The sequence below is a fragment of the Maudiozyma barnettii genome (assembly GCF_903064755.1).
Source record: "Maudiozyma barnettii strain CLIB 1767 genome assembly, contig: KABA2_02, whole genome shotgun sequence".
Lineage (NCBI taxonomy): Eukaryota > Fungi > Ascomycota > Saccharomycetes > Saccharomycetales > Saccharomycetaceae > Maudiozyma > Maudiozyma barnettii.
In genome coordinates this window covers 912,593-926,088 of record NW_024545239.1, presented here as the reverse complement: position 1 = coordinate 926,088, position 13,496 = coordinate 912,593, and the positions used below count along the sequence as shown (strand labels likewise).

Below are 13,496 nucleotides of genomic sequence, written 5' to 3'. Positions count from 1 at the left end.
CAATCCTTGACCTAAATTAAGTTTTCGTTACTATATTATTAAATGTTCAAACTGCACCTTATTTTATGTAAGTAACTGGTTCCCTTAATCTCTAGTAAAAATGAATTACTTAAATACAGCCAAAACAAACAAACCCACTGAACAGAGTAGCTAAGTAGCAGTATACAAAGTAATCAGGTCTTACCCCTGTAATTTACTGTCTTATGTCTTTAACTCAGGAGTAAGTGCAATTCTTTGACAAGATTGAAGTAAAATGTATGTTTGTTTGTGTGTTTCTCTCTTTTCTCTCTTTTCACTCTTATTTTTTCCCCGGATGATATGCAACTAAGTAGAAACAAGTAGGGAAACAAAGCAAACTGGTTTTGTCCAGAAGTGCACCTGGTCAAGCCTTAAGGTTTTGCTTGACCAGGTGCACTTTGGTGAAAAATATGCATCTTCAACGATGAGACACTAACTATCGCTAGAAGTATGGGGAAACTTAGTAACTTCACTATATTTCTAGTAGTAGTAATTACGATGACTACCTCTATGGTTGTTTATTTTTATTTTTTTTCACTGTTCATGTATTTGAATAACTCAGTAATGCTACTATATCTATTGAATAAGTCAAGCAGTTAATTAATGATGAGTACTTAGTACTTTCAATGATTGTAAAATAAAATTAACAACGATCGTATATCTTGTTTTGTTACATCTAGAAGACTTAATTTATTCATATATATATAAATCGGAAGTCTGATTATATATTCTCTTGGGATGAGATGTTATTATTCCCATCGTTATATTTAAATTTCAAAATAAATTCATTTAATTCTGCAGTAACAAGGTTCATCGATAAGCTATACATTAGACTAATATTCATTATGAGTGCTAGATCCAGTATGGAAAATATTGAGACACATGTCTATAAGAATGAATTGACGGATAAGGTCGTCGATAATGTTAATACTAATCGGACCTCTGCAGTAGTTGAGATTGATGATCAGGATACTAATGAACCTCCAACTAGTAAAATAATGGAGAATAAAAACAAGAATCTTATGATTAGGAAGACAGAATTAATGTCTTCAGTTTGTGATAAATGGTATCAACATGTACTATTGATTTTCTGTGCTTTCGTATGTGGGTATGGTTATGGTTTAGATGGTAATATTCGTTATATATATACAGGTTATGCCACTTCATCGTATGCTGAACATTCATTATTGTCTACCATTAATGTCATTAATGCAGTAGTTAGTGCAGTCTCACAGATTATGTATGCTAGATTATCTGATGTCTTTGGTAGATTATCTTTATTCATTGTGGCAATAGTGTTATACGTTGTTGGTACTATCATACAATGTCAAGCATATGACGTTCAAAGATATGCCGCTGGTGCAATTTTCTATAATGCAGGTTATGTCGGTGTTCTTTTGGTTTTATTATTGATTTTATCAGATTTCTCCTCTTTGAAATGGAGATTATTTTATCAATTCGCTCCAACTTGGCCATTCATTATTAATACATGGATCTCCGGTAACATTACATCAGCTGCTAACCCTATCAAGAATTGGTCATGGGATATCGGTATGTGGGCTTTTATCTTTCCATTAACATGTATTCCAATTATTTGTTGTTTGTTATATTTTAGATGGAAAGCTGCAAAGACACCCGAATGGGAAGCTTTGAAGCATGAAAAGAGTATGTATCAAGAATTTGGGTTGACATCTACCATTAAACAATTGTTTTGGCAATTAGATATTATTGGTGTCATTTTGATGGGTGCTTTCTTGGGTTGTATCCTTGTCCCATTAACATTAGCCGGTGGTACTCAATCAAAGTGGAATGATGGTCGTGTCTTAGGTCCATTTGTCCTAGGCTTTGTTTTAATTCCATTCTTTTCATTTTGGGAAATTAAATACGCCAAATATCCATTAGTGCCAGCTAAATTAGTCAAGGATCGTGGTGTTTGGGCCGCCTTAGGTATCTCTTTCTTGATCGATTTCATTTACTATATGGCTGCAGATTACTTGTACACAGTGTTAATCATATCAGTTAATGAATCGGTTAAGTCTGCAACAAGAATATCCTCATTATCATCGTTTGTATCAACCGTGGCATCACCTTTCTTCTCATTAATGTTAACAAGATTCACAAGATTAAAGCCATTCATCATTTGTGGTTGTTCTTTGTGGTTCTTAAGTATGGGGTTATTATATCATTTCAGAGGTGGTGCCGAGTCGCATTCCGGTATTATCGGTGCCCTTTGTGTATGGGGTATAGGTACTGTGTTATTCACATATCCAGTCAATGTCTCATGTCAAGCTGCAACTAACCATGAAAATATGGCTACTGTTACTGCATTGAATTATACCCTTTATAGAATTGGTTCAGCTGTCGGTGCAGCTGTCTCTGGTGCAATTTGGACTCAAAAATTGTATGGACGAATCTTAAAGGAAATGGGTGATGAAACATTAGCTAAAGCTGCATATTCCTCTCCTTATACTTTTATTGTCACATATACATGGGGCACACCGGAGAGACAAGCAATGGTCGAAGCATATCGTTATATTCAAAGATTAGAGACTGTAGTGGCATTGGTTTTCTGTGTTCCATTAGTGGCATTCTCCCTATGCTTGAGAGACGCTAAATTGACAGACAGTGTTGCTCATGACGATATTTCAGAAGGTGAATATGTTGATAAGAAATCTGATGATCCAATTGGTGAATTCTTTGGTCGTATGTTCCGGAGAGGTAAGAACGACAAACATTCTCACAAGAGTGCCACAGATTCATCTACTACAACAGACAGTCATAAGACAGAATCTTTCGATGAAAAGAACTCTCTACACAAGGCGTCGATCATTAATATTCACATATAATTAATGTAGTTTTTTCCATCTTTTTGCATATGCATTCTATTGCTCTTTTTATTTTTTTTCAGCCTTCAGTAAGTATAGTAAATAATATAATAATGATAACGTAAATAAAGGACGGTATAACCTATCAGTAATAAATTCAAAAAGAGTAAAGGCCAATTAAAGGCTTATGGTTTTGACTGTTTTTATTTCATTTGTTTATTCAATCTCCATACACTATTAAATTTCTGTGATTTAGAAAAGGTTCGACTATTTTTCCTCTGAAGTGTTTTCACATCACAGAGTCATCGCGGGATTTGTACGGTCCGTTCTGTGAAAGTTTGTAGTTGCACCCCATTTTGCTACAAGTACATATGTAATCTTACCAAGCTCGAAAGGAATATACAATATATATAAACAAGGTATTTATATGATTCAGTATTTTGATCTAATCATTTCTACTCTAGAATTCAAACTGCCAGGGCTAATATGTTTTCTTTTTCGATATAAAAAGATGTCGAAATTATTTGGGAACTTACTTTTTTTCATTATAAATGCATCGTTGATCTATGCCAAATTTGTAAAGAGAGACACTTTGGAGAGAAATTCAGTATTAGGCTGTGCTTTCCAGTTATCTAAGATCCAAAATTGGGATCATAAAGATTCCTCGACGGACCAGTTTTATTGTTCTGTTTGCAATTATATTCCTGCTTTACAGTCATGGGTATTTTGTATATCTGATACTGTTAACAGACTCAGCGAAAACAAAGATAATGCAGCATTTAATAAAAGTATTGTGGACTTGAAAAGGACATGTTCTTCAATCAATCCTATAATTAATAATATGACAATATCAGAGTACTACGATATGCTAAACAATGCATCACAATATATACGGCGAAATTATCCTTCTAATAATGCGGATGGTCTTATTAATTATCCAATTTATATGAATAGCACAATGGTAGATCCTATCATCAATGCATATCACAGCTTCTTTAATAATATGGACCTAAGTAATTTTTCCGTTTATTATTACTATATCTTCTTTTCTTTTATTTTTTTCACTGCATCAATGATTAATTACCTAAATCACAGTAACAACTTGAGATATTTTTCCAAGTGGAAATCATGGTGTAAGATTAAGGGACTCCTTTTGAGATGTCTTTACAGCGGATATCACACTGAATATATTAAATTTTTGGGAGATGGTTTTATCGGTTTATTGCCGACCAGATTAGAAACAACCATAATTATAAATTATGCTATTTTAAATGGAATTATGCTTGCGGTTGGTTATAAAATAGATCCAACAAACTCGTTATTTAAATCATATCCTCAACAGATTTTGCGACTCGTCGCTGATAGAGCTGGTATCTTGGCCTTTGGAAATCTTCCAATTATATTTTTATTTGGTACCCGGAATAATTTATTGATGGGACTCACTGGTTTCAATTTTACAACATTCATTTCCTTGCATAAATGGGTAGGTCGTGTCATGATAATTAACTCTTTGATTCATTCCGCGTGTTATCTCTGTTATTCAATATTTTCTGGGTCATTTGTATTTAGTGATCTTGAACTGTATTACAAATGTGGCATAGTGGCAATGATTTTATTACTGTTACTGTTTTTCCTATCTTTAGGTTATATTCGGAAACATTATTATGAAGTGTTTTTGTACACACATATAGTTTTAGGTGTTGGATTTATGGCGGCATGTTGGAAACATGTTGAAAACCTTGGGTGGAAAAATTGGTTGATTATTTCAACTGTAATGTGGGTAGCAGAAAGATTGGCAAGAATGTTTAACATTATATCTAATGGTGTATTTTTAAGCTCAAAGCTTTCCTTGATTGGAACTAATGATAAAACAGATGACAATTTAATCAGGGTTTCGATCCACAAAAAGCATATGAGGCCTCTTAAACCTGGTCAATACTTTTTCGTGTATTTCATGCATCCACTGATATTTTGGCAATCCCATCCGTTTACAGTCATTGATGTAATACAAGAGAACAAAATCATTATAGTCTTGAAGCCTAAGAGTGGTGCTTCGAAAGTCCTTTATGATTCTTTAAGAAAGAATCACAATACCATCGATATCAAAGTTGCTTTAGAGGGCCCATATGGACATAGTGCTCCCATATACCACGCAGATAATATTCTATTGATAGCAGCAGGAACTGGTATACCTGGTCCATTGTTCCATGCCATGGATCTAACGAGTAAATTGCAAGGCCATGCAAATAAGAGGATTAAGTTGGTCATTATTATAAGAGACAAAATTATTTTGAATGCATTTAAAGACGAAATTCTAACACTACGCAACAAAGATGTTGCTGTAGAGGTATTTTTAACAAGAGAGAGATCGACAAAGTCAGTTTCGAGTCATCACACTGAACATACCTCACTTTTACAAAGAAATCTTGACATTGAAGATATAAAGACATTCACTAAAGTTTCCTTTGGTAGACCTGATATGAAAAATATCATTTTATCTTGTGTAGAACCAAATAAAAACCTAGCAATTCTTTCATGTGGGGCCCCCCAATTTGAGGATTCGTTACGCAATATTACATCCAATATAATTATGGGCCACTCAGAGTCTCATATTGACTACTATGAAGAATTTCAGCGTTGGTAACACAACATAGACTCAAAAAAACAATATCATACCTGCTTCATAAAGTATTTTCTCTCAGATGATTTGAAATATAAATATTTTGTACCAACCCTATTTATCTCAATACATTTAACGATTATTGCATATTCTTAAAATTTAAATAAAAACGCCAAGACTAGATCTTGTTTGTCGATATAGTTCGTTTATTGTATTTTTATGGGGAATTCTTAACGTGAGCATTTCCATTGGCCTTCGTTTGAAATGTTGATTATTAAAGAATATCGAGATATTGTACAAAATATTTGAAACTATAACCTTTCCTATATGTTTATTTATGTTTATAAAAACCTGCGAAATAGATAAATAGGAGGAATTGCAAGGTGCAATATAAAATTTGACTTGTGTTATTTAAAATCCTAAACGACGATATTTTATTTTGTTCTTGTTTAAGTTTCGATAATATGGAACATGGAAATGTAAAAAAAAAAAGGACAAAAAGAACAAATAAGGAAAAAGAAACGATATCTATCAGTGATGAGTTATTTTCTTCTTAAAATCAATCGAAGAAAAAAGTAGAATACTAGATCTTCGTTAGGCATCTAAGATATCTCTTTACGTGTAGAAGTTGCATACAGTTGTCGTCTGTTGGTGGTCAATCTAATCTGATCTATAATGGTTCCTGAAGATTGTCGCCCGTCATCAAGAGATTCGTGCCTATTAAAATATTTCCTGAGTAGGTAAAAAACAGAAGGAGATGATACGCTGAAAGACACATTTCTCTTTTATGACAGGTTACCACAGGTTTTCCCGTAGGAGAGACATGTCAGAAAAGAATAACTGTTGAAGCTTCCGTCGCGGAAGCATCAATCGCGGATCTATAAACGAGAGATTTGGAACTGAAAAAATAATGGCACCTCATCGAATAATAATATTAAAATCAATCATAAACGAACAGAAGGTACATGTGTCTCATTTGCGCATATATCTCCATCGTTGCTGTGCCGCTTATGATTCCATGATTGAAACTTCTCTTAATCCAGCATAGAATTTTCATTCGTTTTAGGTAGAACTTGAAAGTGGGGGGAAGAGCTTTTGGTGGTCCCTGATTAAGTGGTTCGTCGTAGAACTTTCGTAGAACTTTCGTAGAACTTTCGTAGAACTTACATAGTAAATGTCAATGATCATTGCTACATTTTACGAAGTTTAATTTTTTATTTGTTTGTCTCTTTTTAAGAATAGAAAACCGTTCTTACCATTTTATTTACCTACTTCTTCACTTTATGATTGTATCTTCACCCACACGTTACTTCTGTTGTTTTGGAGAATAGATAATCGCTAAATTGGGGAATTAAAAGAGAAATGCAAATAAACTTGATAGTAGTCCAGTATGGTGACATACGAGCATGGTAAGTTATCTAATACATACAAACTACGAACAAAAGAGAATATGTTGAGTTTTGTAATGTTCATTAGTAGCTATGACATATACTTCTTTTTCAATGTGGTTTCAAGACCCTCTGTAATCACCAACGTGAATTGAAATTTTTCGATGATTTTTGCCAATTAATTATATCATTATAACAAGTTTCTTTATTATATAAAAGAGAGACGGTTAACCACGCTATAAGAAGACTAAATAATTTGATGTTTTTGGGTTGATTATGTGTACTTCTTATTCCTTTATTTTTTGATTTTTTGATTCCTTTTTTATCGTCTTTTTTCTTACCTCTCAGTTCTTACAGTATAACGATAATCCAAAATAAACAGATATGGGTACCACAACTTCAAAGACTGCAGTCACAACTACCTCCATAACAACGACTACCCCAATTTTGGTTCCAACAACTTCATCTACTACAAGTACTACGCCAACTACATCTTCTACTACTAGTATTACTACAAGTTCGGTTGAATCTGTTGTTCCAACCTCCTCTTCCATTACATACACTACTCTATCGTCCGATGTTTTATCATCTGCATTATTATCCTATTTGAGTTCTTCCACCATATCTGAAGCGATAGGTTCCTCTGGTTCTCTCCTTGTTCAATCATCGAGTTTCATCTCTTCAACTTCTGAAGAACCAGTGAGTTCATCGGTATTTAGTTTGAATTCTGCTCCATTGTCCAGTGTTTTGTCAAGTGTAACTACTTCAGAGTATGCATCTTCTCTAAACACAGTGTCGAGTTCACAACTATCTGACGTTTACAGTAGCTCTGTTACTTTATCATCTTCTTACGCCGAAACATCTTCAACTGTTGAAACGTCTTCTACCACTGTGTCATCTACTACTGTGTCATCTTCTAGTATAATTCCATCTTATACAGTTGAGTCATTTTCCACCATTGAATCACCTTCTATTGTTGAATCGTCCTCAACAGTTGAATTGTCCTCTAGTACTATCCCTTCTTCAAGTACTGCATATACAACAAGTTCATCTACATCACTAGTCAGTTCTACCTTGCCGGATACTATAGTAGCATCACCTGATCCAGTAGTGAGTTCAATGAACGGCATATCGGCTATTGATATTAGAATTGGAAGTGAAACTGATGTCAATACTTTGCTATCGACTATTACAGAAAGTGCTACCACTACTGAAAGAACTACTATTACTGATTTTGCTACTGTCACAGACACTGCAACCATTACTGCCGTTTCTACTGTTACCAGTACCAATACTGTTACCGATGTATCCACTGTTATCGACACAGAATATATCACAGATACTACCACAAATTATGTAACTTTAACTAATACAGCTACTGTTACTGCTCTGTCTACAGTTACTGATGTTACTACTGCTACGGTTACCAACACTGAAACTGTAACCGATTCAACTACTGAATATGAAGTTACTACTCAAACAGAATTATCAACAGCTACTGATACCCTTACAAATGTAGAATTATCAACTATTACCAACACTGAAACTGTTATTGACACTATCACTAACACTGTCATGGATACCGACACTGTCACTGAAACAGCTACTGTTACAAGCGAAGAAACCTCCACTATTATTCAAACTAATACCCAAATGGTCACTGATACTGATACTGTCACTGATACTGTTTTCGGTACAGTTTCTGAAGTCTCTACTCAAGTTGTTACGGAAACAGAAACAGAAACAGAAACGGAGACAAAGACAGACGTTATTACAAGTGTTGTTTCTGATATTTCTATCCAAATTGTTACCAAAATGGACACAATTACTGAAACAGTTACAAATGCAAAAGCTATCGATGCTGAGTCAGAAGCCCTTGCAACGTCTTCTCTTAGTAATCGTTCAGTAATGAGTTCATTCCTTAGCAGTTCATCAATGATTACCACTCCACTTAGCAATTCAGAAATAAAGACACAGCTACCAACCAGTACATCGATAAGTTCTGTTGACGTCAAAGTAGTTAGTTCCAATAACACTTTTATTTCGTCAGACAAGTACTCAATGGAAATTAATCCATTTAGTACAACGGATCTATCATCTTTAGTTTCTACCCATCCCAGTGATTTAATTTTTACATCTACGAATTCAACCTTTTCCTCAACTCGTTCCGCTGATCCAGCTTCCATCGGTCCAACTACTACGGATCCAACTTCTGTATCCGGATTGGACGCTATCAGTACAAATATGAGGTCTTCATCAGTTGCAACAATTATTGCTTCTATTACATATCACAATAATAATACATCGACCATTGATGAGAGTAGTGTAAAGCCAACAATATCAGATGATGATATTAAATCTACAATCAATTCAGTTTCCAAAATTACGGAAGGATCACTTTCTGATAGCGGATATAATTCAACGGTGTCTGGTAAAACTACGATTCTAGCGCCTGATCAAGGTGTTACCACAACCACATTAAAAGAAACTGATGTTGAGTATACAACAACTTGTCCGGAATCAAGAATAAAGGTAGTATCTAGCAATTCAGCACACGTGTCTCAAACCAACAACATTTTGGTTAAAACTGTAACTGTTGATTCTTTAACAACTGTGGTAACGACAACATGTAATGGGAGTTGTGATGCTGATGATAGTTACACCGCTGAAGGGACAAAATCTGAAGTGCCCACCATCGATATCAATCCTGCTAGATCAACAACAATTTCAAATGTGTCACGTTCAACAACTGACGTAGAACAATCCGGATCTGACATGAAAACTGCGAATGAAAACAATTCATCAACTAAAACATCTAATATTGTAAAGAACGCTTCTTTCCACGATGTACCAACTTCGACTAATAAGAATGAAAATGTAGGTGCAGCTTCATCTACTAATGTTATAGAAACCTCTCAAAATGTTAACTTCGGTAATGTCGATACAACTGCAAAGTCATCCATTATTCAATCGAAGGCTCTAGCTTGGAGCACAGCTTCGTCATCTGGTGCAGTAGTTTTCTATTCGGATAATGTCGCAGCGAAGAGAAATAATATCGGAGCCAACTATTACGGCTCAAGTTTGTTCGTCCTTGTATTAATATCCTTGATATAGGTAATTTAAGTAATTATAGATATACACAATATATTACCTAATTCAATAAAAGACTTTTAAAATAATCTTTGGAGGGAAATTAATGTTTATAAAGATGAAATTTTGACAGGTATATTGTCAAATGATGTTAAGTTTGTAACAAATCCTTAAATTTTGATTTGTTTTTCTTGAAACCGGCCGCACCAAATTCGTATTTGTTTACATGAACATGTTATATTAGGGAGGAAAGTTATTTTATGCTTTCGAACCATGACGATTTACGATAAAGGTATATTCAATTGCTCCAAATAGAAATAAATACCTATAAATAGAAACTTTTATGTTGAATTTAAAGCTTCCTCTTTGTTTAATTTATTCTGTTTCTTTTAAAAATCTTATTTTTTAACGTTTTTGTCTAGTTATTAACTTTTTGTTTACACTAGATGGGCATATACGGTATTTCTCACTTGGTACCAAAATGTAAAAAATTAAATATTGTTGAAAAAATTACAAACTAATATATCTTCCATATATATTTTATTCACTTTTCTGTTGTTTGCAATAAATTATACCATTCCTTTTCATAGGCCTTTACATTACGTTCCAGCTCTACTTCCGCTCGCCTATCCTTCTCCCGCTCCACCAACTGGACCTAGACTCAGGCAGAAGACACTTAGACGCACTCATATGGAATCCCTCTTAGACCCTCTCTATATTCATTTCTTTCTACAAAACTCCTGCATTGATGTGATCATAATTATATGTACTATGTATTAGACACTGACGGTTTAGTCCGTGATCGTTTGTTTATAAACTAGTTTATATATATATATATATATATATATGATATTGTTAGTAAAATGTAATGATGAGTAGTAAATGTATACAAGTAACAACATACCCATATTCTGACTTGTAATGGTGTGATACCACACTCCATTGCCACAATCTGTCTTTCTTCCCTGGTGATCCACTGTTTCTTTTCAAATACTTTTTCCAAAAATTCTTTAGTACTCTTACTAATAGTGGTTCTCTTACGTTTCTTTGGTACAACCAGAAGGTTGTAGTTATCGTACAACCTTTTTAAAAGTTCCTTCTTTTCATGCAAACTAAGTCCCGAATCAAGAAATGTCCCTAAAAGCAAGATGTCCTTGATCAAAATTGATGGAAAGCATAGAAAATGGGATTAAAGGAATCAATTTGAAGGTTATAAAGTCTAATTTTTGATTTGTTTACGAAATTTGTTTACTTTTCAAATGCAAGAATGAAGAAAAAACGAGATTTTTTATGACGTTAATTTTTTGATGTAATTCCGTATTTCCTAAAACGGAAAAATCTCCTTCGAAAATTCAATAAACAAAACACATATACAATGATTTCAAAGAAATAACTTGAAAATATCGATGGGTTAGTTCCTCCCAATAGAAGATGCGATTGTATTTTGATAATAACAACAGAAAAAATATACCGTACTCCAAAATTGAATAATTTCCAATTGGGAAGATTCACATTTTTATTGTTTTTCTCCTTCCTAGGTTGAGTTAAAAATAAAGAAATATCCATTTATTAATTATAATTATTTATCTTTTGTATCATTATATATATAAAGAGAGATGGAGAAAGGTAAGGCTAAAAAAAACAGGCAAACTTAATATCTTTCAACTTCAACATGATCACCCTTTTTAGCAGAAGATTCAATGAAAGCTGCAACACAAGCCAAATGATGGAATGCAGCCCTTGGAGAAGAAATCAATAGAGACTTATCCTTCTTAGCTACAGCATCATGGAAATTCGTGAACTCCTCGTAAATACCGAAGGATTTATCTTCCTTAACGTTGTAGACTTCTTCTTCACCAGAATGTTCTGCGTCGCTACCGACCTTAACTCTAACAATTGGGGCAGCCTTGTTATTTAGTTCAATCATGATGGAACCATTGACACCATAGATCTTCAAATAGATCCATTTGTCAGTAGCACCGAAGGCAGACCCATAACTGAAGGAACCAATACATTTTGAGTTTCTAATCTTAAGCGTGGAGAATACGATATCATCATCACCTGAAGCCTCACGGACTTGACTAGTTAAAGCAGAAATAGATTCAATTTCACCTACTAAAGCTGTAACCAAAGCTAATTGATGAACACCACCATCAGATAAAAATCCACCGATATGTTCTGGATGTTGTCTCCAAGAAGTAGCCATATATTTGTTATTTAAAACAAATGGACCTGTGGAATTATGTTGGAAACCAACAACTTCACCAATACGTGGCAAATGTTCTCTTGCGACATTGATAGCTTGTAAGAACGACCAATTTTCAGAGATAGCAATTGGTAAATCAGTAGATTCAGCGACTTCAACCAATTCTCTAGCTTGTTTCATATTAGCAGCAATAGGTTTTTCAATTTGGACTGGTTTACCAGCAGCGACACATTTCTTAACAGCATCCAAGTTGAATTGAGCAGGTAACAACACATCTACATAGTCGACGTCCTTGTCGTTGATCAAGGAATCCATATCATCGAAGACTTTTTCTTCTGGGAACTCAGCAAGTTTAGCAAAGTCTAATGCTTTGGACTTTGTGCTGTTGAAAGCAGCAACAACTTTGAACTTGTCAGGATGATCTTGGAAGACAGGTAAATGGCCGTCTCTAGCAAATATACCAGTACCGACAACACCAATGTTTAAAGGAGACATAATTGGAAAAATTATATATTTTTATTGAGAAATTGATCCGATGAATATATGTGTGTATGATAATCTACACTGTTTAGTCTTCTTGGGATGAAAATACAAGGATATTTATCTGTTGAGTGAAGGAAAATGTGTCTGATACTACCTTGTTTATATAAGAAATAATAATAGGAACAGGGTATTTATCTAGATATATAGCAAGGACCTACAAGACTGCCCCTCCTTCCCTCCTTTCCCCTTTCCGATCTCTTCTCTTGCTGTCCGTCTCACAGCGTGAGTGCGAGTCTGTGGGGACCATCTTGGTCGGGCTACCATACCCCGCGAAAGTGCAACCAGACAGTCAAAATTTGTTTTGGGCGGGTGGGAACGGCACTCAGAGAGACGAACGGAGACGAACGGAGAGCGGAGTTAAAAATGGAGAATGGGAACGTTACAGTGCGAGAGTGGCGGCGTTAAGAGAGGAGATAAACAGAGACTTCATTAGGGTGAATTATATAGTATACAATTTTATGGTGAGACTTTTTTCTTTTTACTATGACCATGGTGCTGGGTGGCGGTATTATACACATATTGTTTATGTAGCTATAGATGATGCTAGTGATGATGTTTATGGTCGAACTAGCTTGGATAATGGTGATGTTGTGAGTAGTCGGATGACGTCGTTCATACTTCAAAGACACCGGGGAAAATGCGAAAAGTTTCTTAAGCTACATGATAGAAAGAAGATGCTAGCTCTATTCATGTTCCCCATTGCAATCAGTCACCTTAGTCTGTCATTTTTGTTATTCTAGTTGAAGTTGTATTTGTAGTCTCTTGCCTATATATTTTGTATGCTTTTTTTTTTTTTTTTTGGTTGG

At 34.5% G+C, this 13,496-nt stretch overlaps 4 protein-coding genes across 4 annotated transcripts; 3 read left to right on the top strand and 1 right to left on the bottom strand.

The window, feature by feature from the left end:
* Positions 1 to 761: 761 nt before the first annotated feature.
* ARN1 (siderophore transporter) lies at positions 762 to 2,864 on the top strand (the record flags this gene model as incomplete). Its single annotated transcript, XM_041549091.1, has 1 exon — positions 762 to 2,864. One exon carries the CDS (start codon positions 762 to 764, stop codon positions 2,862 to 2,864), a length of 2,103 nt encoding a protein of 700 aa, XP_041405025.1.
* A 406-nt stretch (positions 2,865 to 3,270) lies between these two features.
* On the top strand, positions 3,271 to 5,487 carry KABA2_02S09042 (ferric reductase family protein; the record flags this gene model as incomplete). Its single annotated transcript, XM_041549090.1, has 1 exon — positions 3,271 to 5,487. One exon carries the CDS (start codon positions 3,271 to 3,273, stop codon positions 5,485 to 5,487), a length of 2,217 nt encoding a protein of 738 aa, XP_041405024.1.
* Positions 5,488 to 7,235: 1,748 nt separating this feature from the next.
* KABA2_02S09020 (uncharacterized protein) lies at positions 7,236 to 9,965 on the top strand (the record flags this gene model as incomplete). Its single annotated transcript, XM_041549089.1, has 1 exon — positions 7,236 to 9,965. The coding sequence occupies one exon, from the start codon at positions 7,236 to 7,238 to the stop codon at positions 9,963 to 9,965; it is 2,730 nt and encodes a 909-aa protein (XP_041405023.1).
* A 1,627-nt stretch (positions 9,966 to 11,592) lies between these two features.
* Positions 11,593 to 12,642, bottom strand: KABA2_02S08976 (uncharacterized protein; the record flags this gene model as incomplete). Its single annotated transcript, XM_041549088.1, has 1 exon — positions 11,593 to 12,642. One exon carries the CDS (start codon positions 12,640 to 12,642, stop codon positions 11,593 to 11,595), a length of 1,050 nt encoding a protein of 349 aa, XP_041405022.1.
* Positions 12,643 to 13,496: the final 854 nt, after the last annotated feature.